The sequence below is a fragment of the Trifolium pratense genome, linkage group LG6 (assembly GCF_020283565.1).
Source record: "Trifolium pratense cultivar HEN17-A07 linkage group LG6, ARS_RC_1.1, whole genome shotgun sequence".
NCBI lineage: Eukaryota > Viridiplantae > Streptophyta > Magnoliopsida > Fabales > Fabaceae > Trifolium > Trifolium pratense.
In genome coordinates, this window is record NC_060064.1 from 14,906,309 (window position 1) to 14,934,240 (window position 27,932).

General features: G+C 33.3%; 3 protein-coding genes and 1 pseudogene across 4 annotated transcripts; 3 read left to right on the top strand and 1 right to left on the bottom strand.

Moving 5' to 3' along the window:
• Positions 1 to 3,643: 3,643 nt before the first annotated feature.
• On the top strand, positions 3,644 to 5,264 carry LOC123893216 (annotated as a pseudogene).
• Positions 5,265 to 5,440: 176 nt separating this feature from the next.
• On the top strand, positions 5,441 to 8,858 carry LOC123891250 (pentatricopeptide repeat-containing protein At1g80270, mitochondrial-like). 2 transcript variants are annotated; one of them, XM_045941090.1, is made up of 3 exons: positions 5,441 to 5,590; positions 5,741 to 6,338; positions 7,417 to 8,858. In XM_045941090.1, exons 1-3 carry the CDS (start codon positions 5,556 to 5,558, stop codon positions 8,659 to 8,661), a joined length of 1,878 nt encoding a protein of 625 aa, XP_045797046.1. In that variant the 5' UTR covers positions 5,441 to 5,555; the 3' UTR covers positions 8,662 to 8,858. The 2 variants fall into 2 exon arrangements, with proteins under 2 accessions (XP_045797046.1, XP_045797047.1); XM_045941091.1 differs by having other exon boundaries at positions 5,744 to 6,338.
• A 2,202-nt stretch (positions 8,859 to 11,060) lies between these two features.
• LOC123889805 (sulfoquinovosidase-like) lies at positions 11,061 to 15,849 on the top strand. Its single transcript, XM_045939303.1, has 8 exons — positions 11,061 to 12,055; positions 12,587 to 12,719; positions 12,962 to 13,177; positions 13,303 to 13,458; positions 13,680 to 13,932; positions 14,449 to 14,849; positions 14,930 to 15,046; positions 15,138 to 15,849. The coding sequence occupies exons 1-8, from the start codon at positions 11,061 to 11,063 to the stop codon at positions 15,471 to 15,473; spliced, it is 2,607 nt and encodes an 868-aa protein (XP_045795259.1). The 3' UTR covers positions 15,474 to 15,849.
• A 2,347-nt stretch (positions 15,850 to 18,196) lies between these two features.
• On the bottom strand, positions 18,197 to 27,131 carry LOC123888934 (DNA gyrase subunit B, chloroplastic/mitochondrial-like). The gene is made up of 21 exons (XM_045938103.1): positions 26,820 to 27,131; positions 26,473 to 26,617; positions 25,987 to 26,067; positions 25,785 to 25,898; positions 25,528 to 25,584; positions 25,129 to 25,230; positions 24,713 to 24,863; positions 24,540 to 24,616; positions 23,932 to 24,042; positions 23,112 to 23,182; positions 22,697 to 22,838; positions 22,343 to 22,441; positions 22,080 to 22,208; positions 21,836 to 21,950; positions 21,178 to 21,245; positions 20,518 to 20,631; positions 19,859 to 19,975; positions 19,711 to 19,764; positions 19,518 to 19,623; positions 19,219 to 19,349; positions 18,197 to 18,761 (listed from the first exon to the last, which is right to left on the bottom strand). Exons 1-21 carry the CDS (start codon positions 26,963 to 26,965, stop codon positions 18,693 to 18,695), a joined length of 2,199 nt encoding a protein of 732 aa, XP_045794059.1. The 5' UTR covers positions 26,966 to 27,131; the 3' UTR covers positions 18,197 to 18,692.
• Between the last annotated feature and the right edge of the window lie 801 nt (positions 27,132 to 27,932).

Consider the following 27,932-nt stretch of genomic DNA (forward strand, 5'->3'; position numbering starts at 1 on the left):
TTTTGTTATTTTTAAAGATAGTTTAGGGACTAAGTTGAAGTATTTTAATAGTTTATAAGGGACTACTAATCGTCACTTAACGGAAAAGTTAATTGAGAGACTAAATTGATTGATGTAAAAATAGTTTGGGAATCTTTTAGTTGTTTTTAATAGTTCAGAGACTAAGTTGGTGAGAGAGTGATAATTTAGGGACGAAATTGACTGATTACCCAATTAAAAATTAAAAATAAACATATGAATGTAATTTAAGAGATTGTTTAAGAGTTTCTAATTTAAAAGAGGTAAAATATAATGTTAATATAAGGGGGCGGGTTTCGGGACGAGTTCATGGTGTGTATCAATGTCTCCATTACCCACCCCAACCCGTCCTTTGAAATTGGGAAAAACACAAACACAAACCCAAACCCAAACCTAGTCAACTCGGGTTTTTCCCGTGAAAGTGGGTAGGTTTGGGTGGGTACGCGCTGTTATGAGTTTTATTGTTATGCCTAAATGAGGGATATATTTGAAAAAAGAGTAATAATTGCATCTAAAAATTTGGAAGGCTTAATTAGTTAAATTGTCCCTTTAAGATATTTTAGGTTTCATAATGGTCCTTTAAAGGAAAAAAAATTGGTCCGAATTTGTCCCTTATTAATATCACGTTTGCCACATTGGTCCCTTCCGTTAATTTATTAACACCAAATATATTAGGTGGACCAACATTACATGTGGTCCACTATAGATCTTAATAAATCATTTAATCTTAACCTTTGATTCTTTTGTCAAAATAGTAACCATTGGATTTTGTATGTCTACCACATCTAACAATACACCATCAACAACTATTTTTTCTCTCCATTTCTTCAATGGACTCACCATGAACACACCATTGAAGCTTCAATGGAACTTTCACAAAAAACTCAAATCGACGTCAAAAATCACAAAAGAATACACAAATTCGCTTGATTTTTCGCACTGGTCATGAATCTATGCTTAGATTTCACAGTGGAGGCTTATATTTTGAAAATCGAAACAACTTAAGAACATAAAAATGACCAAAACATGATTCAAGCAAACTCACGCAAAATTAACGGTTGTAAAAGCTTCAGAACATGATATTGAACATAAATCAACCAATACTTACTTGGTTTAAGCTTTAGAAGAAAATTGAAGAGACAAATTGAGGAACAAGATGATGTTTAAAAGTTTAGGAAAAAGATGAATTTTTGGGTTTGTTTAAAGGTTGATTGAAGATTTGAGTATATTTTTTATGTTGTTTATGAAAAAGATGAAGAAGAATGGAGGAAGAAGATGAAGAAGAGAGGAGGAAGAAGATGAACAACGTTTTTTTGCACCAATTAACGTTTTTTGTCAAAAACTAGCGGAAAAGACCAAAATGACTAACAGAGATGTTTTTAAGGGACTAATCCGAACATTTTTTTCTTTAAGGGACCATTGTGAAACCTAAAATGTCTTTAAGGAACCATTTGACTAATTAAACCAATTTGAGAAAAGTCTTATATATAGGAATAAACTTTTTTTGTAAAAAGTTCTTATAATTAGAGACGGAGGGATTTGGATCCTCTCCTTCACTTTCCTCTCCATCTCTCTACATCATTCTCTATCTTTCTCTTAATCTCACTCTCTCTCATTATTATTATTATTATTATTTGACAAAGGGAAATTCATATCAGTTCATTATAAAGTAAATGTTCAATACAAGGAGGAATGAATTCAAAGATACAGTGACTAGGCCAAGAAATGGCCGCTCTAGCAAGCGTGTGAGCAACCATGTTCGCTTGTCGCTTAATAGACTTTACCTCAAAGTCACAACGATTTGACAACAAACATTTGATCTTACAAACAATGACACTAAATTTCGACACACTGGAATGCAAGTTGTAAATTGCGTTCACTACATTTTTCGAGTCCGTTTCAAAGGTTACATTCAAGTAACCTCTTTGATGTAGCTCCTTCGTGGCTTCCAGCACTGCTATGGCCTCTCCTTCATTGATCGAACATCTGCCACTAACCATGAGATACCAGCTGCTACAAACCGACCCGTATAGTCTCTTAAGCACCAGCCTGCACTAGTTTTTCCCCTTCCTTATGGAACCCCGCATCTATATTGCATTTATACCAGTTCCGTTGCGGTTTCTTCCATACCATGACATGCTGCTCGCAATTTCTGCTACTGTTTCTGACATCCTGCATTGTGCTCCATTCGTTCCATAAGCATAAAGCCTTATTTTAATTATACCCTTATTTTAATTCACCAATATTTTTATTTTTTTGCACACACTTTCTCTTTCCAATAAATTTAACATGTTATCTACCAAAAAAACTAATATGTTATGTACCAAAAAAAATTCTAAGAAAAAACTTTTCAAATATATATTAAATCTTTTTCGGTTTCAACAGCTACTCCTAAATATTTGGAATTTACATAAGGGTATAATAGACAAAATATAACCTTAAATTATCAAAACGACAAGTAATTTGAAAAAAATAAAATTTTCTAAAACGTCAAGTAATTTGAAACGGAGAGAGTATAATTATAACTATCATACAATAATTTTTTAACGAAATTAATTTCGCAGTATACAATATTTTTCCTATGATAAAAAAAAATCGCCGCGACCCGTGCGTACGCATGTGCTAGTTGTAACTAAATTATGGACATATCATATTAAGTTTTGTAAAATAAAAAGAAAATTGTAAAATAAGTTTTTTAAAAAAATTTTACAAATTCAAATTTAAAATCAATTTTATTTATTATATAATTGATTTTTTAAATAATAAATACTCAACACTTATTATTTTTGCCGTGCATATCTTTTATATTATAAGCTTGTATACACAAGCAAACCCTAAACCCTAATTTGTTTTTCCCTGTTTTCCCTCCATTTTATCTTGCAATTTTTATTAAAAAATATTATAATTTTGTTTTGACTAGGACTCGAACCTGCAACCCTTCAATGCAAGACAATATTTCCAACTACTATGGCAAATATACCGATTGTGATCAAAATTATGTGCAATAATTAATAAGCACCATCAATTTTAAAAGTATATCATATCAAAATTATTGTTGACTATATTATTCATCACGAAATATTTTTATGTCTTTCCTGATCAATATTTTTTTCTACCGGATCATAAATTTAGAGAATAATTATCATGTGAAATTTGGAAAGTTATTATCACGTGTGATTTGTAAAGTTATATATATATATATTCTCATACTACAACACCTTCAACAATATTGAAATCTATTAAAAAATAAAAAACATCTTTCACATTTCAATGTCTCATGTAACCTTGCTTATATCACTTTTTAAATTATTTATTATGCAGTTTATTAAATTGTAGTTTTTTAAAATTGGAAAAAGAATTTTGTCAAAAAAAAAATGGAAAAAGAATTGATATTTTTTATAAATACCCTTTATTTTTACGTTAATGTATCCAAACATAAATCAATTCTGTTTAACTCACTTTTAACCAAAATCGAATCTATCAAACTCAATTATGCTAAATCAATTTTTTTTGCAATACAAGCAAACACAATCATAGTCATGTCACTAATCACATTCATTATTTTGATTTTAACATTGCAGATTTAATATTAACCGATAATCAATTGATACAATATGAACTAGCAGATATTGAGATGATGTTACGTAGTTGTGGGAATAATTTAAAAGATTATCCTCCAATGCCTAGAACAGACACATCATTAGTTCCTGATATACAAAATAGTTTAATACACGACGAATTGAATTATAACAGACAATCATTAGCTGGGGAACATGTTAGATTAATGTCAACTGTGACTTCAGAGCAATGTAAAGTATATTACACAATAATGACAAGAGTTAACGAAAACAAACCTGGTGTGTTTTTTCTTTATGGTTATGGCGGTACAGTGAAGACATTTATCTGGAGGGTCATGTCAGCCGCATTACGCTCAAAAGGTGAGATAGTTTTAACAGTTGCCTCAAGTGGGATCGCTACATTGCTCATACTTGGCGGTAGAACAACACATCCAAGGTTTTGTATTCCTCTAAATGTTGACGATTTTTCAACATGTACCATAGTTCCTAAAAGCCCTTTGACGCTATTAATACAAAAAGCAAAGTTCATTATATGAGATGAAGCACCAATGATGCACAAACACTGTTTCGAAGCTGTTGATCGAACTTTAAAAAATATTCTCAAGTCTGTTGATGAAAAAAATAAACACATTCCCTTCGGTGGAAAAATTATTGTTTTTGGCGGAGAGTTTAGACAAATTCTACCAGTAATACCCAAAGGTACAAGACCAGAAGTTGTTCATGTTACTATTAATTCTTCGGTTCTTTGGAATTTTTGTGAAGTTTTAACATTGAGTAAAAACATGAGGTTTCTCGGTGTTGCTTCGAGTGCAGATGTTGAACAAAGAAGATTGTTTTCTAAATGGGTTTTGGGTGTTGGCGATGGAGAAATTGGAGATGACAACGACGATGATTTAGAACTTGACTTTTCATCAGATTTATTGATTCCAAAATCAGGTGATCCTCTTGCTTCTATCGTTGAAAGCACCTATCCCAAACTTTTACCAAACATGAACGATATAACGTATTTCCAAAATAGAGCTATACTAGCTCCTAAAAATTCAATAGTCGACACAATAAATGATTATATGTTGGATTTAATTTCTGATGAAGAAAAAACATATTTGAGTTATGATACTCCACTCACGCAAAATGTAGACAGTCAAACAGTGGATGATGTTCATACTCCCGAGTTTTTTAACACGATTTCTACGTCGGGACTTCCAAATCACAAGTTGAGACTTAAAGTTGGAGTTCCAGTTATGCTATTAAAGAATCTCAATAAAAAAATTAGGATTATGCAATAGAACAAAACTTATTATTACGAGATTGGGAAAACGTGCTCTTGAAGAAAAAATTATTTCAGGAAGTAATATTGGTGATCAGGTTTTCATACCTAGATTTTCTCTGACACCATCTGACGTGAGAATTCCTTTTAAATTTCAACGGAGACAATTTCCTATAATGATTTCTTTTGTGATGACTATTAATAAGAGTCAAGGACAATATTTAAAGCATGTTTGGATATATGTTTCGTCGCCAGTGTTTTCACATGGTCAGTTGTTTGTTGCAATTTCAAGAATTACTTCTAGAAAATGATTAAAAATATTGATCATCGATGACGACGGTGAAGATACGACTAAGACTTCGAATGTGGTATATAAGGAAGTCTTCCGTAATATAACATAATTTTTTTTGTATGAATATTTATCCAAAATTATTGTTGAACTATCGTTTAATGTTACTCAACATTTTTCATATACCTTACATTATTGGAATTATCATATCTTATTTAATCATTATATATCTTACGGCTAATCAAACTCGTGCACCGCACGGGTCGATGTTCTAATACAGACGAAATAAAAAAAAAAAAAGCAAAGTGAGAGCGGAAAGGTTTTAAGTAGGGTTCTAAGCATAGCTGCCATTTAATTTCTTCACACAATTCATTCATTCTTTTGAGCTTCGTTTTCACTAACCATGTTGAATCTTCGTCGAATTTCATTACCTCTCAGGTAACAACAATTTCTTCTCATCTTCATTTCCAACTCAACTTCATCGTTTAATTTCAATTTGTTAATTTTGTATTCTTCAGATTAGGGTTTCTATTTGTTCATATTTCAATCTTATTTGTTTGTTTGTTTGTTTGTTGTGATTCTTTTTAGTAGGATGAGAGGTTTAAATGTAAGGGTTTCTTGTGTCAAATTAATGCCAAATACTTGTGTTGAAAATGAGGCTGGTATCTCTGATTCTCCTGAAATAGTTTCCGGTAATGGAGGTTTTTTGTTGCGGAATAGATGTTATCATTCTGGGTATGGTTCTATGGGGTTTAGTGTTGGTAGACGCGAGTTTTCTTCGGAAGCCGGTGCAAAAGATACCAAAGATGAGGATGATGAATTGGAGGAGGGGTTTTCAGAGTTGGAGGAGACGCCTGTGGGTGATGAAGGAGAAAAGTTGTTGGATTCTGATTCAGAAACAGAACTGTCTGATGATAGTGTTAGTGAAGTATCTGACATTGAGGAACCACACAATGAGCTGGAGTTACCGTTATCGCATGACGAGGGTGGGATTTCGGAGGTGAAGAAATTTAGTCGAAAAAGGGTTGAGTCTGAACTATTCAAGGCGATTATGGATGCTCCGGGTCACTCTATTCATACGGCTTTGGATAAGTGGGTTGAAGATGGGAAGGAACTGAACAGAGAGGAGATATCGTTGGCTATGGTTAATCTTCGGAAACATAAGATGTATGAGAGAGCTTTGCAGGTAATTGGGTCAAATTTATTTTTGTTTCTGTTTTGTATATTTCAACATTTTAAGTTTTCTATGCTAATTAATAAATCTAATTTTTGTTACCTGTATTTGTAGATGACCGATATTTCATCTTTGTTTGTTATTATACCTTCTGGTCATATCATTTATCTGGAGCTCTCAATTATGTTTGTAGAAAATTAATGCCATTGTTTGATGTCATGCTGTGCTTGTTTAACATATGAATCTTTTGTTCTTAAATTGCATTGACTTCCATGCATTCTGCAATCTGCATATGCTGGAAAAGAGGAAGAGAACATATTTAACTAATAATTTTCGAATGGTTGTAGTTTTGTTTATATAAAATAAAATACTAATATTGGTTAAGTGCTTGTTGTTCACCTAGCACAAGGCATGAACTACCCCCTCCCCCCCTGTTGCAATTAAGCACTGCCAAATAGAACAATTAAAGAACACAACAACCTAGACGTACACAAGGATTAAAAGCCTAACACATACGGCAGGACTGACAAGGCAGCTCAGCCTAGAAGTGGCTGTAAGTGTTATGCTAGATGGAGGTCATAAAAGGTTGAGGCAGGTCTGGACGGTCATAAATTGTGAATATTTTGCTTTCCTCCATTGTCCAGCATCCGCAGTCTCGGTAACACTGGACACAAGTCACTATTGAGGGTGCTGCTTTAATACTTTATTTAAATTATAGCTTTAGTGTATAAAGGAGCCAACAGAGAATATATTTCACTAATAAGAACCTGAATATATCTGGTGTTGTGTAACTTGTGTTGATATGGACAACTAACATGACATGTTGCATGTTCGCGGGCCACATAAAGCACTTTTATTTGTCTCATGTGAGTAACTGTATAATATGCGGTGTTTGCTCATAATGTTGCTAACATGGCCAAGTTTGTAGTTATAGAAATCTCGAAAACCATATTAATTCTAGCCACAATTGCACTTGTGGACCACAATTTAAAATCACTGCAGTTGTTTTGTTTTTTTTTATTATTTTCCCAGTTTTGCTAGATGTTTTCTACTGAAATCTTATGTGTAATTTTTTTTGTTGGTTTTGTAGCTCTCGGAGTGGCTTCAGTCAAAAAATCATCTTGAATTTGTTGAAAGGGATTACGCTTCCCGGCTTGATTTGATTGCCAAACTGCATGGGCTATATAAGGCAGAAGTATACGTTGAGAGTATTCCAAAATCTTTTAGAGGTGAGATAATATACCGAACTTTAATGGCTAACTGTGTGACTCAGAACAATATGAAGAAAGCAGAGGAGATTTTTAATAAAATGAAGGATTTAGAGTTTCCTCTTACAGTATTTGTATGCAATCAGTTGCTCCTTCTGTATAAGAGGAACGACAGAAAGAAAATAGCCGATCTGTTATTATTGATGGAGCACGAGAATGTCAAACCTTCTCCTTTGACTTACAAAATTTTAATTGATGTAAAAGGGCAGTCTAATGATATTGATGGAATGGATCAAATTGTTGATAAAATGAAGGCCGACGGTATTGAACCAGATGTCCAAACAAAGGCAGTTTTGGTTGGGCATTACATCTCAGCTGGGCTTGCTGATAAAGCTAAAACATTGTTGAAGGAGATGGAAGGGGAAAACTTGAAGGAGAATCGGTGGGTATGTCGGGCTTTGCTTCCTCTCTATGCAAACTTGGGCATGGCAGATGAAGTGGGAAGAGTTTGGAAGGTCTGTGAGACACACCCTTGGCCTGAGGAGTGTTTGGCTGCAATTGAAGCCTGGGGCAAGTTGAGTAAAATCGATGAAGCAGAGGCAGTTTTTGAGAGGATGTCAAAAAAGTGGAAGCTTACGTCCAAGCATTGCTCAGTACTACTGAAGGTTTATGCAAACCACAAGATGCTAATGAAGGGCAAAGATCTTATTAAGCGAATGGCAGATAGTGGGTGTCGAATAGGCCCGTTGACCTGGGATGCATTGATCAAACTTTATGTCAAAGCTGGGGAAGTGGAGAAGGCAGATAGTGTTCTTCAGAAAGCAGTCATGCAAACTCAGGTGAAGCCATTATTTTCTTCCTATATCACTATTCAGGAGCAGTATGCTAAGAGGGGTGACATCCATAATACAGAAAAGATCTTCTATAGAATGAAACAAGTTGGTTATGCTCCTCGAATAAGGCAGTACCAAATTCTTATTGAGGCCTATATAAATGCCAAGGTTCCAGCTTATGGGATTAGGGACAGGTTGAAAGCAGATTCTATATATCCCAACAGAAATTTGGGTAACATGTTGATTCAAGTTGATGGATTTAGGAAGAGTCAGGTTTCCGATTTGCTTGATTGAGGAGATTGATAGATCCTTCTGCAAGGAAGTTGTTTCTACTTTCTACGGATGACTATGCTACTGTTGTTAGTTAAATAGTAGGTTTTAACATCTTTGATTTGAAAGTTTTATAATCATGTTTGAAAAACTCAAGAACAAGTATGCACATGTTGCTGCATATTTTTTTACTTATATAATATCTCGCTATTTGGTTGAAACGCCAACTTATTAATATCTCGCTATTTGGTTGAATCGCCAACTTATTACAAGATGCTTGTTAATTGCATTTGTGCTCTATTGAAGGATTCTAAAACATGAATCATTTACATACTGTACTGAAGGAGAAGATAATTGTCCCAGCTTAACTGTGAATCTATGATCACCTGTCGAAGGGGTAAATACCCCTCAGATATATGCCGTCGGGCATCATTCTAATGTAAGTTATATCAGGCTAGTGAGTAAAACTAAAAAAAATAAAATTATTCCAAATGGTGTGTCTGTCATGGTATATCAGGTACAATTTATATCTTGGTCTATATCTCTTGTAGTTCCTCAAAACATACTCATTTTAGTTACTAGGTATAAATTGATTGTAATTGTACCTAACCTAATAGCATCATATAATGGATCAATGATATACTGCATGATATACTGCATGAAAACATACTGCATGAATTCTGAATCTCTCTGCATAATCAAGAGGCTGAACAATCAATGTTATGAAACTCACATCAATGATATACTCTGTTGATCAGGGATATCGGGCTGATGAATCATTGGTCTAATCAGTATGTTATCTATATATATAAATCCTAGATAGTTGTCCAATTGACTATCTAAATCTTAATCCACATCACTCACTTAAACCAATGAAAACTTTTCATTTAGCCACATCACTCACTTATATTAATTAATTTAATGAGTGGTAATAATTGTTGTTATTATTATTATTATTATTATTATTTTGAGTTACTATTCATTTTAATTTTTTTTTTCATTTTATTATTTTGTGTATTTTATTATTTTTGGTTCAAAATAGTTAATATTTTTGCTAATAATCAATTTACTACCTATACAAATAATTTTTTGACGTTATAGTATAAAACAACGCATAAGACCCGTGCATCGCACGGGTAATCGTCTAGTTAGTTATTATACTGAGTAATTGAACCATGTAGTTTATTTATTTGCATAATTTATTTTTTATAAGTTTAAATGTTATATCGGGGTCATTGATTATTGGGTATAAACTCGTGTGATTAAAGTAGAGTTATTTTGTTGTACCAAAAAAAAAAAAAAAGTAGAGTTATTTTGTTAATAAAAAAACAGTAGAGTTATTTTTATAATAAAAAGAAGAAATTTTTTTTTTTTCAAGTTTATGACATTTATTTATATCATTTATACTGTTTTTTTAAAATGTTACTTCAAACTTTTTTTTTTGTCAGGTAGCTTAGTGTGGAAAATTTTACCATCACCCTTAAGGTGAATAAGTGGAGTGTTTGAATTTCGAACCCTGCCCTTGTATATAAAATGCGATATCCTATCAACTGAGTTAAGCTCAGTTAAGCTCACGGGACAAATAAAAATAAGCTAATATCCAAATATGAAAAAAGAAAAATTGTTTTACGTATGAGTCCATATTAGTAGCCTAAAATAAAGGGGAAAATAACTTGGACTTGTTTGCAAGCAAAGTTCAATGCAAATAACATCAAGTTGAATGTTCTCCATAACAAGGCCAGATGCATGCATTTTGAATGACCAAACAAAGGTACTACCAAAACAGTAGTCCTTACTCAATCCAAAAACAGAAAAATGACAACATACATGGCTTCTGAGAGAAAAATACCAAGAACTTTTTCCAACAATAAGGGAAGATTCATAGTTAGAATAATTTCAAGATGAAGGGAAGATTCAATCACATGCCTTGAGTGTTATTCCCTCAATAATTGGATTACATATTTCAAATGAGGACTAATACCAAATTTTAAATTGTCAACAAAAAAAAATTAAAACATTTTTACTAATTAATAAAATATATATTTAATCCTAAACATAAAATTAACATTTTATTTTAAGAGAACACAACCCCCGAACAATGATACGAGATCTAACACAAGTGGTCGATACTTAAGATGTTGAGTGTTGTAAACTCTGAATAACCAAGTTCGATCCCTAATAATAAAAACGCCAAATCTAAATGCATAAATGAGAATGGAACTAACATGAAACTGATCTTAAACACTCAACTGAGATTCCAATCAATTTTGGTGGCTCAGTCCTTTCTGTCATACACAATTCAGACTCAGAAAAATACTTTTCCTTCAAAGAAACATTATATACAAAAACAACATCTCAAAAACACATAAACTACTTTAAATCAAACATTCTCCTATATTTATTTATTTCATTATTTCTCTAAAATGGCAATCCTTAAAATAAGCAAAAAACATCACAAACGTTTCAACAATCCTTTCCCTTCTGCACCAACAACTCTCCCTAATGTCCAAGGCTCATTATTCATCAATTCCAAAGCTTTATCTTCACAAGATCAAACCTTTTCAATTGGCAATGATTTTCAACTTTTTTGGTCCAATATCAATGGTGGGCACCTTTCAATTTCACATCTTTCTCAGAAAAACAGACCCATTTGGTCAACAATCTCAGGAAAAGCTTTTGTTTCAGCTGCAGTGGTTGACACAGAGATTGAAGAAAGTAGAGGTTCTTTTCTTGTTAAAGATAAAGATGTTCATGTGATTTGTAATCATCAAACTATTGATGATATTAGGATTATTGATCAATTTGGTGATCATTTGGAATATGAAGTTGAAGATTTGGATCAGAAAAGTTATGCAGAAGAGATAAAGTTACCTACTTTGTTGATCACAGGAAGGCTTTTCAATATGAGTAAGAAGAGTAAAAGGTTTCAAAAATATGGAATTCAAGGAAATATACAGTTTGAATCAAAAGGGCCATTTGTGTATGCAAGGTATTGGGTTTTGTTCAATCAGAAAAATAAGCATGAAGTTGGTTTTCAAGTGAAGATTGAGAAACTCAACTTTAGTTCAAGCAATAAGGTGTCTTCAGAAGGTTCTGGAATTTACAATGGTTTCAAGAAGAGGTTGAGTAATAGAAAAAAGAGGTTAGGTTGGTGTTGGTATCTTTCAAGGCCAAGAGGTTTTGTTTTGGTTTCGTCGGTTGAGGATGAAATAGGAGACATGAAAATACCTAAACCAAAAGAATTCAATAGGGTTTGGTTGACATATGAAAGTGATGAGAATGAAAGGTTTTATGGTTTTGGAGAGCAGTTTTCTCACATGAATTTTAAGGGCAAAAGGGTGCCTATCTTAGTTCAAGAACAAGGTATTGGAAGAGGAGATCAACCTATCACTTTAGCTGCTAACTTGGTTAGTTACAGGTACAGCAATGCAACTGCTTCATATGCCTAATTCAATACTCCCTTCGGTCTCATATATAAGCAATGATTCTTTCTTCAGGTTCATTGAATAACTGATGTATCTGGTTCATACATAATTACCGATGTATATTTATCAACAAAAAAGTAACTTATGTATATACACCAGTTATTCAATGAACCTGAAAAAATAATTTTTGCTTATATATGAGACCGGAGGGAGTATGTGTGACTTTTATTAGTAGGAATCAAACTCATTACCCTATAATATACAACACTGACACACTCCTGTAGTACTCATAAGCTATATATTACACCAAGACATACAAGAATTATTTATAGTGATACAAGTAGATTCACTATAGTTAAGATGTACATTAGTGTAGGTGATAATAGCTTGTGAGCTAAGTAACTAACATCTAACTAGTTTTAACTAGCTTCATGTGCTTCAAGTCGTTCCTCTTGAACGTCTTGGTGTAATACTATATATATTTTGTTTACAGCACATTGATAGCATTTCATTGGTATTGGCAGGGCAGGAGGTGATTGGAGTACAACATATGCTCCTTCTCCATTCTACATGACATCAAAAATGAGGTCTCTTTACCTTGAAGGATATGATTATACCGTCTTCGATCTTACTAGACTTGACAGAGTACAGATACAGGTATTGTTACAAGATACTATGACATACAAATGATTCAGGTTTCTTTTGTTTACTGGAATTATCTGTATATGGACTACTCAGTTTAATTTTGATAACCGTCGGTGTAGAACCTTTTACACTGTTAAACAATCACAACCTAATAATGCGATATGTATATCAGAAAACATGACTCAAATCCTTATATATATGTATATGAAATTAAATTTTGTAGTTTCCAATTTTCTGTACAATGGAGCTTGCAGATATATGGAAACTCGGTTGAAGGACGGATATTGCATGGGAACACACCTTGTGAGCTGATTGAACATTTCACAGAAACCATTGGAAGGCTACCTGAGCTTCCAGAGTGGATAATATCTGGTGCTATAGTTGGAATGCAGGGTGGCACTGATGCTGTACGTCGTATTTGGGATGAATTAAGAACTTATGACGTTCCTGTCTCAGCATTTTGGTTACAGGTAAGTTACCACAACGCTTAAAGGAATGGCACAAATTTATTTCTCAGAAGTTTCAATAAAAACTCATAATCCATATTTCTCAGAAGTTGGCGAAATTTCGTTGTTTACTTATTGAAAATGTGCAGGATTGGGTAGGGCAGAGAGAAACAATGATTGGCTCACAACTTTGGTGGAATTGGGAAGTGGATGACCAAAGATATTGGGGTTGGAAGGAACTTATCAAAGATCTTAGAACTCGAAATATAAAAGTTATGACATATTGCAATCCCTGTCTCGCTCCGGTAATGCGTTTCTTTAATCACTTCAACTATGAATAAATATTGTAATCAGTATCATCATATAATAGGCCTCTTGCATTTTTCTCATAGATTCATTTCTATCTAGTCAAACAAAATGATTAGTACAACTTACAAATGCCACAGATCAAACTTGCTTGTCTAGTTGAGGAAGATTGTGAGTACGATAATGTCGTAACATTTTTTTTTTCTCTTTGACCCAATAGGTTGATGAGAAGCATAACAAAAAGAGAAACCTTTTTGAGGAGGCAAAACAATTGGACATATTGGTGAAAGACGGTAATGGCAATCCGTACATGGTTCCCAATACTGCCTTTGATGTGGGAATGCTGGATCTAACTCACCCAAAAACTACAACTTGGTTCAAGCAGATTCTACTTGAAATGGTGGATGATGGAGTTAGAGGATGGATGGCTGATTTCGGCGAAGGCCTGCCCGTTGACGCCGTTCTATATTCAGGTTTTCATTCTCATATCTTTTTCACTTATTCTCAGTGTAACCTTCTGACCTCCTTCAAGAGAGTTTCCTAATGACACTTGATAGATTTCTACATAAACAAAATATGAAGAATGATTGAGAAATTATTTCATGATATTTGCTGCAAAGCACGTCTTTTTTCGGTTTAAAGTATACAGTGTATTAAATAGACAAGTAAGGTTATTTTGCACAAGGATCCTGAACTTTGCATATCATTGTCATGTGCCACTTATCCCCACAAAGTTATTTGATGTAGAAAACTCACCCCTAAAGAATAAAAAAGAAGAGAATAAAACAAGATTACAAGGATTTAAGTCATATATACCGTCAGACTTCAATCATAACTACTTCTAAAATCACACATGATTGGTTGATATTTGTTGACAGTGTAAAACGTTTTACATTGACAGTATATCAAAATTAAACTCATACTCCAATTTGTGCTTTATTTATGTGCATATGATTGTTCTCATAAGATTTCGTGCTTTCCGTATACAGGTGAAGATCCTATTTTAGCTCATAACAGATATCCAGAACTATGGGCCAAAATCAACAGAGAAATTGTGGAAGAATGGAAAAGTAAGTCCTTGGACAAGTCGAAGGAAGACGAAGAAGATGGCTTGGTTTTCTTCATGAGGGCTGGATTTAGAGATAGTCCTAAGTGGGGGATGCTATTTTGGGAAGGAGATCAAATGGTCAGTTGGCAAGCAAATGATGGAATAAAGAGTTCTGTTGTTGGCTTACTTAGCAGTGGAATTTCTGGCTATGCCTTTAATCACAGTGACATTGGAGGTTATTGTACAGTTAACTTACCTATTGTTAAATACCGAAGAAGTCAAGAATTGCTTTTGCGTTGGATGGAGCTTAATTCTTTCACCACGGTCTTCCGCACTCACGAAGTAAGTAAAATACATGAAATACTATTTCATTATTTTTAAGTCTGATAGTAACAAGCCACTGATTCTTTGCCTGCAAGCAGGGAAACAAACCATCATGCAATAGTCAGTTTTACTCAAATGAACAAACACTGTCACACTTTGCGCGCTCCGCAAAAATATACACAGCATGGAAATTTTACCGAATGCAACTAGTGAAGGTGATTCTAAACTCTTTACACAAATATTTTAACCAAGTTCAAAGCAAACTCAGCAAGCTTATAAAACGGTAAAAAAAAATTTTGTAAACAGGAAGCAGCACAGAAAGGATTGCCTGTATGCCGGCACCTATTTCTCCATTACCCTAATGATGAACATGTGCATAACTTTAGTTATCAACAGTTCTTGGTTGGTTCTGAGTTCCTAGTGGTTCCTGTTCTTGACAAAGGAAAGAAGAAAGTTAAAGCTTATTTTCCATTGGGAGAGAGTAGTAGTTGGCTACATATTTGGACAGGAAAAATATTTTCCAAACAAGGAAGTGAGTCATGGATAGAAGCTCCGATAGGTTATCCTTGTGTGTTTATTAAGGTTGGTTCCATTATTGGAGAAACCTTTTTGAGTAACCTAAAAAATTTAGGAATTCTTTAATGAAGCATTCATTGAAGAAGATTGAATCTCAACCAACTGAGTCTCGCAGAAGGAGTTAGACACTCACAACGAGGCGAACCAATGTTTGGATTTCGGCTGGGAGAAGTGTTCATATTAAGTGTCCACAACGCCTCAAATAGGATTACTTCCAATGGAGGGAACCTATAGTTTGTAAGTAAGTTTTCAATTTATGGTTGTAAATCACTTGTATATCATTGTAATTAAAGCTAGTGTACAGAAATAGGTGGAAGAAATTGATATTCAATTATTTGGCACCACAAAGGGTTCATGAACAAGAAAACAATGTATAGGAAGATAAAAGTAACTTAATTATGTATATGATGCTATCTGACCTATAAAGTGGTGTTGAGAGCAAGTGACTAATAGTATGTTTAGAATCACGGTAGGTATCTCGCCTAATGCACGGCCACTCGAATCATGAGTTTCTAGCTACACAAAACATACGTTGAAAAGGCATTTGGACGCAACGCATCAAACTCTTTTAACACTTTAGAATGTTCAGAAAACAATGCATGAGCACAAAAAGATAGTGCAATAAGCTGAGCTTACAAAAACCTTCAACTATGAAAAATGGTTGTGCTCAAATTGAAAAGAACTATAGCCAATGGATTTTTCTCTTCCACGTTAAAAGAAAAGAGTAGTGTTGTTCTTTTTCTTCATGATTAGAATGGCATATTCTCTTTGATATCTTTTGGATGCGATTTTGTGGCATATTCTTTTTTTATACCATTTTTGTCTAAGCTTGAGAAAACAACAAGACTTCTTCCTCAAAGAAATCTCTATCAAACATGTTAACATGGCAGTTGTTGTAGTTTTATGTTTTTTGATTCAATGTTTATTATATTTCTTAACATAGTATACTTTTATTTAACACATTTTAACATTTATAATCCTAATCCTAATCCTAATCCTAAAACTACACAAATGGAAACCAGCTTTTGGCAAAATTTTACAAGTGTCAAGCTCTGAGATATAAACCTCTAAAAATCCGTGTCAGTAATGCAAAGGAAATTTTTATCAGTGTATGCAAGGAAATTTTCATCAAAAGAAACAACAATTGCCATGTTTCTTTTAGCAGTTATAGTTATTTTACGTTATACATTATAGCGAATAACTCAATATATCTTGACATACACCGCAACACCAAACTTGAGTTGAACCTAATTCAATTCTACAAAACTGATTTATTGAATCAAATCTTACTCGACTCTGCAAAACTGATTTGTAAAGTAAATTTTTTCCCCACTTATAAGATCATCTCGGTGGAATTCTTAACATACTTGAATGTTCCATTTCACAACTAAATAGATTATGAAACAATAGTTATAGAAAAGTACCAAGCACAGTATTATGATATTATCACACATCATATTAATTGAAGAATGGAACTATCCAAACCAAGGTTGTCAGAACCGGACCGGACCGGCCGGTCGGACCGGTCGAACCGTGAACCGGATGATGGAGCGGTCCGGTTAAGTCTAAAAAACGGACAGTAAACGAACCGGTAAAAAAACGTTTGAACCGACTCGGAACCGGGCCGAACCGGTGAACCGGCCGGGGCGGTTTAGCGGTTTTGGATTTTTTTTTTTTTTTTTTTTTATATAAATCAGGACAAAACAACATCGTATTAATTTATTTTTTTAAAATCTGAAAACACCAAACGTGTTTGGTTTGTTTGGAAAAGAAAAAAATACTGAAACTTGTAAAGGTTTTCTGAAATTAGATTAGGAGTAAGAAAAAAAAAAAACCAGTAGCTTAGATTGTTGTGTGGTTGTTCATTCTTGAAATAAATAACAGAGGGTAATTTATTTAGTTTGTTTTCATAGATGTAAGAGAAGAAAGGGCAAAAGAAATCAGATGGAGAAGAAGAAAAAGAATAAAGTCATGAAACACATAAAAGTGAATGAGTGATAGATGAAGCCATGAAATGAAAAGAATTACAATAGGAAGCTGCTGCGCCGCTGCTGCTTGTATCAATTTGGGAGATGAAAAGATTAGTATGTTATATAGTAGACTTTTAGGGTTTGATTATAGATAATGGATTGGGCTTAATAAGAAGCCCGTGATGTTTTTTTTGACAATAAGCTCATGATGTTTTGGTTTTTGGTTTTTTTCCTTATGTTCTTGTTATTTATTTTTAATTTTAATCACTACTTTTTTTATGGATAATGGAGTAACATTTTATTTTTAACTTTTTTTTAAATTACTTATTATATTATAATATATGTATCTTTTTAATTGAAATATTGTAGTAAAAAAATAAAAATTACTATTATAGATTTATATTGTCTAATTTTTAGTCACAAAAATTTATATATTATTTTGACGCATGAGTGAATTATTTTAAAATTTATATATTATTTAAAAATATATATTTAATTAAAAACGGTCCGACCCGATATAATATAATAAACAATTTATATATATTATATATACATGAGTGAATTAAACCTCTTATAATATAATAATTAAAAATAATATTTAATCACTACTTAACTCCTTTCACATTTGAATATAGTGTAATGTTTGCTTTAATATTATTTTATATATTATTAAAAATATTTAAATATACTTATTTAATTAAAAACGGTCCGACCCGTTTGAACCCCGGTCCGACCAATTGAACCTTGAACCGGTGAATTCGCCGGTTCGATGACCGGTCCGGTTCTGACAACCTTGATCCAAACAATCTACACAAGTACAAAAAAACACCTTCTACGTAATTAATAACTATGAGTTCATTGTCTAAAAAATACATTAAATAAATATATTAAATAAAGAACAACTATCCCCTTACTGAAGTTATTTAAAGTTCTTCAGCTATTTTGATTGATTACACTAACTTAACTTTCTAAAATGGCATTTATCAAACTCAGGAGCTAGTAATTTTGAAAGGGTAACATCTGAAAGTGTATCAATAACATTGCATAAAAAATTACACAATGTTGGATCATAAAAAATGTACACTATTCAGATTTGTAGAAATCAAATTAGATCTCTAACAAGGCTCAAAAAATATACCAGCAAGTGCAAATGATCACTCCATCACAAAAATGCCACCAAGGAAAATAACAGGCGCGCCTGGCTTCAATTATGAAAAACATTTGATCTTCCACTACATATCGAAAAATCTGCGCCCGACTATGTAATGTATGGTAAATAAGAAAAACTCTCATTTTTCCACATCCTATTGCATCATCAAATATCTAGCTGATCAAGATTAATCATGTTTGCAGCATTTTGTATCAGCTCCTTCCGAACATCCACCTGATATAAATTAAAATTCAGATTATGGCACGGCAAAAATGACTAATAAGCTGACTTGTGATAATCTGTTATCTTGTGACATTACCTAACAATCTACATGGTCAACCAAGGATAGCATTCGACTATTTTTAAGCTCGTAGAACATATCAATATGTCATGCATGATAGTTGAACAATAACAAGAACATAATAAACTTGTCATCACAATTTTTGTAAAACCACCAAGGTTTCCATCGACGTGACTAAGTGTGTGTTTAGATGAGTTTGTCAAATGTAATTTCGAATGGAATTGATTTTTTTTTTTACTGTGAAAGAAAGTTTGAATTAAAACGTAGTGTAAAATTTTCAACCCAATGCAGAAGAAAGTTTGAATCGTAAGTTACTTGAAAACTTTGGTTTCTCAAAAATTTCTTGCAATGAATAAATTCACAAAACATGATGGCAATTGTGTAAATTACCCGAGCACCCATAAGGGAGGAAAAAACGATATTTGCTTCAGCTGCATCCTCAACCGTCAACTTCTTCAACAACCTCTGGTCTGGATCCATGGTTGTCTCCCATAGTTGTAAAGGCATCATCTCTCCCAGCCCTACATTTATAAAACACATTGTCAAATAATTAGAGCTCAAGAAACAAAATTCAGCATTTGGGTAATATATGAGTCTAATATATACAGTAAATGGAGAGAAATGCGTGAATCGAAAGAAGCTTAATTCTAATACGAGAAACATACAACCAACCAAGCTTTTCATCATACCTTTGAACCTTTGCATGTTGTATGATGCATTAGGAGAGAATGAGCTCTTAAGTTTTTTAAGATCAGCTTCGTCGTAACAATAGTGCACTTGTTTTCCCCTTACAACCTGATTATTTTAGTAAAAACGCCAAGAAATTAGTTTGATTATATCCAATCTGATAAACACTCGTTGTAACAAAAATTTAAGGCAAACCTTGTAAAGTGGTGGAACACCAACATATATGTAACCTTCATCAAACAAAGCTCTCTGCAAGTAAAAAACACTGAATCAATTTAATCCTTGCTCGTTTTTCTTCTTCCATGAAGGAGAAGAATTTGCAGGCAATTCCTGTATACTTTACCTGATATCTATAAAAAAATGTCAGTAGCAGAGTTCGGATGTGGGCACCATCCACATCAGCATCAGTCAAAATAATAATCTTGTGATATCGGAGTGCATCCTTTTTAAAATCCTCTCCCTGAACAAAAAACACATGTTGAGTTAAATAATTAAATAATAGTAGATGAAGTTAAGAGCATAGAGTTCCAACATAGGCGATCACGGATTTTTATTCCAACTTCAATATATTTGTTTTAATCGGAGTACTTACACTGACTACTACTAATAACTTAGTTATCATTTTAACTTTCTAACATTTTCATTTTGAAATTCATTACTGGTTTTTTTAACTTTTTAACATTTTCATTTCAGGCTTTCTTAATTACCATGTATTATCCTTCTACCTATCTTCAAAATTCTATTTCCTACATCAATAATAAACAAGTTGCTTGCAAGTTACTAATCCTATTGGACTCTGGATCACATATCCCTAGCAGTTAGTTTCTTTGGATAAAAGAAAAGATCTACCAACTCACCAAGGCAAGTGCATTATTAAAGAAATACTTTATACTTTATACTTGACAGTGGTTTGCTTTTCAGAACTTTTATTCATCTATCTATTCATTTATTTTCTTAATTCCTTCCTTAATAGCAAATTAATGAAATAGGAATGATTTTAACCTTCACTCCGAGACCAAGACCAAGGATTAAATTTTGGATCTCTTCATTTTTGTACATTGCTGCTTCATCCCTCCTTTCAATATTCAGAATTTTACCCCTCAAAGGGAGAATAGCCTGCAACAAATACGGTCCAATAAAAACATAGACTATCACAACTCAAAAATGTCTACAGATGGTAAAATAGGAAATATCATACAAGAAGGATTCAAAAAGAAAATTATTTCCATTCTAAACAAAATTATTTTTGTAAGGGATGACTCAACTAGTTATTTGCGTTCGAAGATGTAATCAAATAGAAATTTTTCAAAGCATGTATGTTGTGTATCTTTGCTTCTTTCAAGTGAAACTCCAGCACATAAATTAATCAACAAGTTTAATCCGGTAAAATCAAACGTTTCTGTCACAGATATATTAAAACCAGTATTGTCTTTCACAGCCTCTATGACCAAGTGGTCTAAACCTCCCCAATTCTTCTAATAAAAAATTGAATTTCAAAAAGCAGTGTCACCAATCCAATCCCATAGCTCTCTTGCTTGAAAGGGAAAGTATAAAAATCATGAATGTGTATAGCTTAAACTTTTGGTTATATATTATACATGTGTGTGTGTGTGTTAGGTGGTTCCACTTTTGCAGGCTTTCAACTAACAATGTGTACTTTACCTGGAAGCGCCGATCACGACCTTGCTTAGCACTTCCCCCAGCTGAATCACCTTCAACTATAAAAATTTCTGCAACATAGGGATAAAGAACAAAGAATTTTTATTCAAAACACAATCCTATCTCATCAAAAGATTAACTCAAAATGATCTCTCAACTAATTTGACATGAATCCACTATGCTGGAACACACCTCTTAGCTCTACAAGTCAACATGTGTAGCATAAATATAGACCATATTTTATAAATGTAGACCAGATTAAGGATAACCATGTAGTTAAAAGTAAAGAGAGACTAAGGAAAACTAGACTGGTGTGTTTGGATTGGTGATATAGGATGGAATGGAATGGAATGGGAGATGCCATTTGGATTTGGGTCACAACTTCAAATTAGAATGAAACGTAGTAATTATAGCAATCCTTTGATCATAGAAAGCTACTGGCAATTAATATAGGAATAACTACTTTCTCAATGAACTAAATCAGAAAATGCCACTAGGTTTGGTCTAGTGGTGAGGGGTTTGGTAGTACGTTATAGGTCCTGGGTTCGATCCCCAGCTCATTGTAAACCAAAAAAAAAAAAATCAGAAAATGCCGTACAATTTTAGTTCTAAGGAATGTCTTTCTATGAAGTAAAATAATTTCCGCAAAACAGAAGTATACCACAGTCTTCAGGATTTGATGATGAACAATCCGCAAGTTTGCCCGGAAGAGATGAAGATCTCAATACACTCTTTTGTCTCACCAACTCCCTTGCTCTTTTTGCAGCCAAAGCTGCCTAATAAGACAAATTTCAAAAGAGGGGAATATTTTGGTTAAATTATATTACAAAATAAATAAAAGGCTAATACTCCTATCAGGATCTAAAAGACACACATGAATATGTATATCTATGATTAGTGATTACCTTGAAAGCATTAAGAGCTTTGGAGAGCACCGAGTCAAGAACATCTGGATGCAGTTCCAAATACTCAATAAGATATTCTTGAATAGATTGATCAACCACTTTCCGCACCTCTGGATTTCCCAACCTTGTCTTTATGCAACAAAGAAGCGAGGATGATATGAAATGCAGGGAAAGAAATTGGTTGGTGAAAACTGTAATAATCCAGGTAAGCTAATGTTGCAACAATATAAGGACTCCAGTAAAATATATAGTAAATCAGTTACCTTTGTTTGTCCTTCAAACTCTGGATTTGGGACCTTGACTGAGACAACACATGTTAAACCTTCTCTCACATGCTCGCCACTTAAAGTAATATCCTTTTCCTGTAAGGAACAGAAGATGATACACCATAATGAAACATTGAATTCTTTTCTGAATGTTGCGAAATAATGTAAATAGCATTGATTTCATTACACGTTTCCATATTTTTTGTAAGACTTTGTTGAGTCCCTTAATAAGAGTATCAACTATCAAAGTAAAACATTCTCAACCGGGAGTCTTCTACTTTGGTAGTGGACAGGCATGGCAAGGCAACAGGGCAAATAGAGAAGAAAAAAAAAGAAACAGTTGAGAAATACCTTGATAACTTTTGATTTCTTTCCAAGACTATTTAGTGTTCTTGTTAGAGAAGCCTTCATACCATCGATATGGGTGCCACCATCAACAGTGCGTATACTATTAGCATATCCTAGTATTGTATCCGAGTATGCATCTTCACACCTAGAAGAAAAGAATTACACGTATTCATAAAAGGACTTATGAATGAATAGTCAGTCATATTGCAAACAATTGTACAATCCGATTGTCCATTTGGAGCTTTATATTAACAAGATATAAAACACTAACCCTTGATGATTTCACAAGTTAATCCTTGGTCATACTCACAAGGAGTGAGGTGACAAATAGAGACAATCATATACGAAAACTTGATGAGAATAATTTAGCCAACAGAAGTTTAAGAAGTGCAAGAATGGGCGTGGATTGAGGAGTTACCATTGCAAAGCTATATCAACTGTGATTCCATCTGTTTCTTTTCTGAAACTCAGAACATCATGAACAGCTTTCTGCAACAGATCATTAATATTAGTCAAAATTGCTTTAAGACTTAAGAGCTAAAAATATATCAAATCCAAATATAATATTGTACATAATAAGCTGTTTTTGAATTACAAAGAACAAATTAACATAATGAAGCATTTCTTAAATCTGAAAATCAGCAATTATGATAAAATCATGATGTGATACATGTAGCCATTCTTGAAGACCAATAGAATACACCATTTACATCCAACGAAAACTCGTCCAATTGTAGAGAAGGAAACTCAATTATGTAAGATATCAAGCCAGATTTATAAATACATGTGCAGTATATATAGGCAAATGCTACACACACGGCCATTAAAAATACACCTGTGCAGGTCATTTGATCATCCTGCATGGGTCATGAATTTGACACCCTCAGAAATCTAATGACCCCAATTGGTAGAAGCCTAGAAGCAAATATTGAGTTTACAGAGAGCGAGAGTGATGAGAAAAAAGAAAAGTGGCAGGAGATAACATTACTGTGAAGCTGTTCACAGTTGTTTAGTAAACATTATATGCAGTATGATCGATATTTTATAGAAGAAATACATACATAGATCATGACATGTGAGTTATACACAACCCGTATAACAGAAATTTACATTTTAATTGAAGAAAAAGTAAAACGACAAAGAATATGATATCCTCCCTAGGCAAACCAACAACTGGAAAAGAAAAAAAGGATGACATTTTCATGCACTACAAGCATAAAGGTAAGAAAGTAGAAGACCTTATCTGTGTTAAGCCATTTCACATATTCAGCCAATCCCCCAGCATAGAAATACTCATTAAATTGGACCTTTTCTGGATCATTGTCCTCTTTCTGAAGCACAATCGTAAGCTACAGAGTTCAAGAAAAACCCACTGTTAGATACAAAGTAGATAAAAAAAAATATGCAACCTAGATATGGAACAAAATACTATGGACAGTTTTGTAAGGTGGTGTGCCAAAATATTATGCAACCTAATTTTTTATGCAAAGTCCAAGCTGAAGTCTGATCAATAATTATAAGGCACCTTTCGTTTCATATTAAAAAACTCATTCTTCTCAATTTTATTTCAACTTATTTCATCTAATTGAGCTGGTCTCATCACGAGTTTCAGTTCCAGCATAGTATAATATCTTATAGCTCCATTCATCTATTAGAGGGACTCAACAAATTTACAGGCACAAAAAAAAAACAGTAATTGTGATGATAAGTAAGGGCAAACAACATTGCAAAAGATGGTGACTTTGATTTGAGGAATAACTAAGACGGTGATTAAGAAATTCAGCACTTCCTCTGAAATTGATCTAAATGATCACAAAGAGACAATATTTAAAATCATGTATTTCACCTTTGGGTTAAGGAAAGCCAACTCCCTAATGCGCCCAGCTATTGTATTGTACTCAAACTGAATAGCGGTGGTGAATACTGCATGTCAAGTAGAGAAACAAAATGAAGCATATGTAATGCTAAAATTTGCAGCAATAGAAAAACCCTATACTAGGAATGAGTGAGCATATGAACCTTCTTTGTCAGGCCAAAACTTGATACGTGTTCCTTGACGATTTTTATTTTCAAAAGGAAGCATGGCGCAATTCAGAGTTGTCACAGGCTTCCCGCGAGAATATGTTTGTGTGTATTCTAACCCTTCACGCCAAACTGTTACTTCTAGTGCCTGTGGAGTTAAACAGCAAAAAGGATCTTTAGAAAACATTGATAATCAACCAGAACAAGGAAGGGAACATCTGACCGAAAATAAAATACAAATGTGATGACATTATTTGTTATCATCTAAATATATGATGGATAAGAGCATGTAAAGATGTCTTAAAATGTAAGCCCTAACATTAATAAACTTGAATCAAACTTTTTATTCAAAGCTTTTCCGATATGCACTGCAAAGTTCAAGACAAAAAAGAAAAAGAATTGTTATGTCGTACCTCAGACAAGGCATTAACAACAGATAAACCAACACCATGTAAACCTCCAGAAACAGAGTAGCCGCTATTGATGCCGCCAAATTTTCCACCAGCATGCAAGATCTGCAAAGTTCATAAAAGTAAATAATCTTTATCCAATTAAAAAAGTATAGAAAAATATTAAGCACAAAAAAATATACAACAGAGGGCTGGCAAGATTTTCTTGCAGCATATGATCCAAAAACGCATTTCCTTGCATTACAACACAATTTACTGTATTGATGAAACAGCGTAGCTGATTTAATTAGAATTCAATTGCATGGTATCAAAAGGACCATGCAGCAGTGAATGTTGACCTTCTGAAACATTCAAAATATAGTAATCCTCAAGACTCAGTATTCAAGTATATGAAAAGAATACCGTCAAGACTGTCTCCAAGGCAGATTTCTTTGTAGTTGGATGCATGTCTGTCGGAATCTGCATTCATTTGAGAGAAATTAGTTTGAAAAATCAAAATCATCCAAAAGATAGTAAATGTAGCATAAAAAATCCTAGTCCAATAAGATTGTATTCAACTGTCAAAATTTCACAAATGTAAGTTTTCAGCTTGGAAACATTGATCAATGTACATTAATAGCTACAAAATTTGAAATATAAGTACTGGCAACAAAACATACCCCACGACCGTTGTCAGTTATGCTCACAGAATCATCTGCATGCAAAACAACATCAATCTTGGAAGCAAATCCAGCTTGAGCTTCATCAACAGCATTATCCAAAATTTCATAGACCTAATATAGAAGAAATAAACCCAGCTTTAATCGCAGAGAAAACAAACATATCAAAACTTTTGTAAAAATTAAAATCATAAAAAGATACCAAATGGTGCAACCCGCGTGGACCAGTGCTTCCGATATACATGCCGGGCCTTTTTCTTACAGGGTCCAACCCTTCAAGCACCTACATATAACAAACAACCATTAATAAAAAAAGCCATCAACTCATTAACTACACCAAAATACCTATGAATTATATGAAATTCAAGCACCTACATATAACAAACAACCATTAATAAAAAAAGCCATCAACCATTAATAATTTCTTTTTTTTGGCATTAACCCTCCGGAAAGGGTCCCCGGTAATCCAGAGTTCAGCAGCGAGGTAAGTAAAGTTTGGCCAAGAATTGTTCCCACCACGAATCGAACTCGGGTTCTCCCGAACAATTCGTCCTAGGGGGAGCTCATTTTCTTATCATATCATAATATTACTTCAAATATCATATCATAAGCCAGTAAAATATGATTAGATATACAAATGAAACCTGTCTACAGTATGAGTATAGCTATTATTCTAAAAGAAAAAGACCTGAATTTGATCAGAACCATAAGCTTTAGAACTTTCACTCTTGTGAATATCTTCAGCTGCTGATAAAGAAGACATATATGCCCTTGGAGTGACTGCATTTGACACCAAACTTGGAACTGAAAATTTCTTAAGAGAAAACCTCTTCCTGAGAAAAAAAACCAAACAAAATCATCAAAACATTCATCAACGAACACAAATAAGCAAATCCTTTTTGTTTCTGTCATGAATTCAGTACAAAAAGAGTAACCCCAACAACAATAAACTTAAAAAAATGACATTTTTGAATGAAAAAAATTGACCCTTTTGTTAAAAAGTAAGAATTATTGAAAAGGGGTGGCATAATATACCTGGGTTTGGAGAGAGTAGAAAGAGGGAGTGATGAAGAAGAATGAGGATAAGAAAGAAGACGGAAGGAAGAAGGGGTGAAGAAATTGCGAGAAGACATGAAACGAAGGAGAGGAAGACGGCGTAGAAGCATAGGTGCCATTAACATTCACTTCACAAACACATTCAAATTGCAAAATCAAACCTCACTCTCTGAACAACAAGAGTTCTACTCTTGTTTTCCCTCTCTATCTTCTTTGCATTTGGTTTTGTTTTTGGTTTCTTAAAAACCCTATGTTTTTAGCTTTACTAGTACTTCACTTGGTCACGTTTTCCCTCCACATAAGGCATTTTTTTAAGAGAAAATAAAAAACTTTATTTTTTTTTTGGCTAAGTGGTGATTGTCGATTTTGGCGCTGAACTTTGTAGGGAGAAAAGACCATGATCCCCGCAACTGCGATTAGAAGGTTGGAATGTCAGAACTGATCTCGAATCAAATTAAACTGATAGTGAAATAAAATAAAATGAAAAAAAAAACTTTTTTTTTTTTACAAAATAGAGGTGGAAATAGGTTAGGCCGAGTGATGTAGGAGGATTTCTTCTGTATATTATTATTTTAGTTAAATTTAGTTTTATTATATTTTAGGTTGATTTCTTATTTTTATATTTCACCTAGGTTAGTTATTTTTATATTTTAGGTAGATTTGTAATTTTTATTTAGCTAGGTTTGTTGTTTTTATTTTTACAATCTTTTAGGAGATTTGTTAATTTTATTTTTCACTCCTATTTAAGCTAAATTATTGTAGCCTTGAAGGGAACATTTTGATTTAATAAAAATACAGAGTTTTTTCTCAAATTTGGTGGATTCCAAATTACTCATTCTGGTGGATTCCGGAAGTCTGGTGAATTCTAGATTAGTTACTTTTTCTGGTGGATTCTAGAAATCTGCTGGATTCCAGAACCTTTATCTAACATGATTAGCGCTGCTTTTCCTTCACGCTTCCGTACTGCGTCAGTAAAAATAAAAACAACAAACTTAGCTAAATAAAAATTACAAATCTACCTAAAATATAAAAATAACTAACCTAGGTGAAATATAAAAATAAGAAATCAACCTAAAATATAATAAAACTAAA

Excerpts from the sequence above, each read along its gene's own strand:
- LOC123888934 (XM_045938103.1), bottom strand. The coding sequence starts at position 26,965 with ATGTTAATGGCACCTATGCTTCTACGCCGTCTTCCTCTCCTTCGTTTC. Across the intron at positions 25,899-25,986 it reads CACGCGGGTTGCACCATTTG|GTCTATGAAATTTTGGATAA; the intron begins GTATCTTTTTAT and ends CTTCTATATTAG. Across the intron at positions 19,765-19,858 it reads CATTTTTTTATAGATATCAG|AGAGCTTTGTTTGATGAAGG; the intron begins GTAAAGTATACA and ends TTTTACTTGCAG.
- LOC123891250 (XM_045941090.1), top strand. The coding sequence starts at position 5,556 with ATGTTGAATCTTCGTCGAATTTCATTACCTCTCAG. Across the intron at positions 5,591-5,740 it reads CGAATTTCATTACCTCTCAG|TAGGATGAGAGGTTTAAATG; the intron begins GTAACAACAATT and ends GATTCTTTTTAG. Across the intron at positions 6,339-7,416 it reads TGTATGAGAGAGCTTTGCAG|CTCTCGGAGTGGCTTCAGTC; the intron begins GTAATTGGGTCA and ends TTGGTTTTGTAG.
- LOC123889805 (XM_045939303.1), top strand. The coding sequence starts at position 11,061 with ATGGCAATCCTTAAAATAAGCAAAAAACATCACAAACGTTTCAACAAT. Across the intron at positions 14,850-14,929 it reads CGGTCTTCCGCACTCACGAA|GGAAACAAACCATCATGCAA; the intron begins GTAAGTAAAATA and ends GCCTGCAAGCAG. Across the intron at positions 15,047-15,137 it reads ACCGAATGCAACTAGTGAAG|GAAGCAGCACAGAAAGGATT; the intron begins GTGATTCTAAAC and ends TTTTGTAAACAG.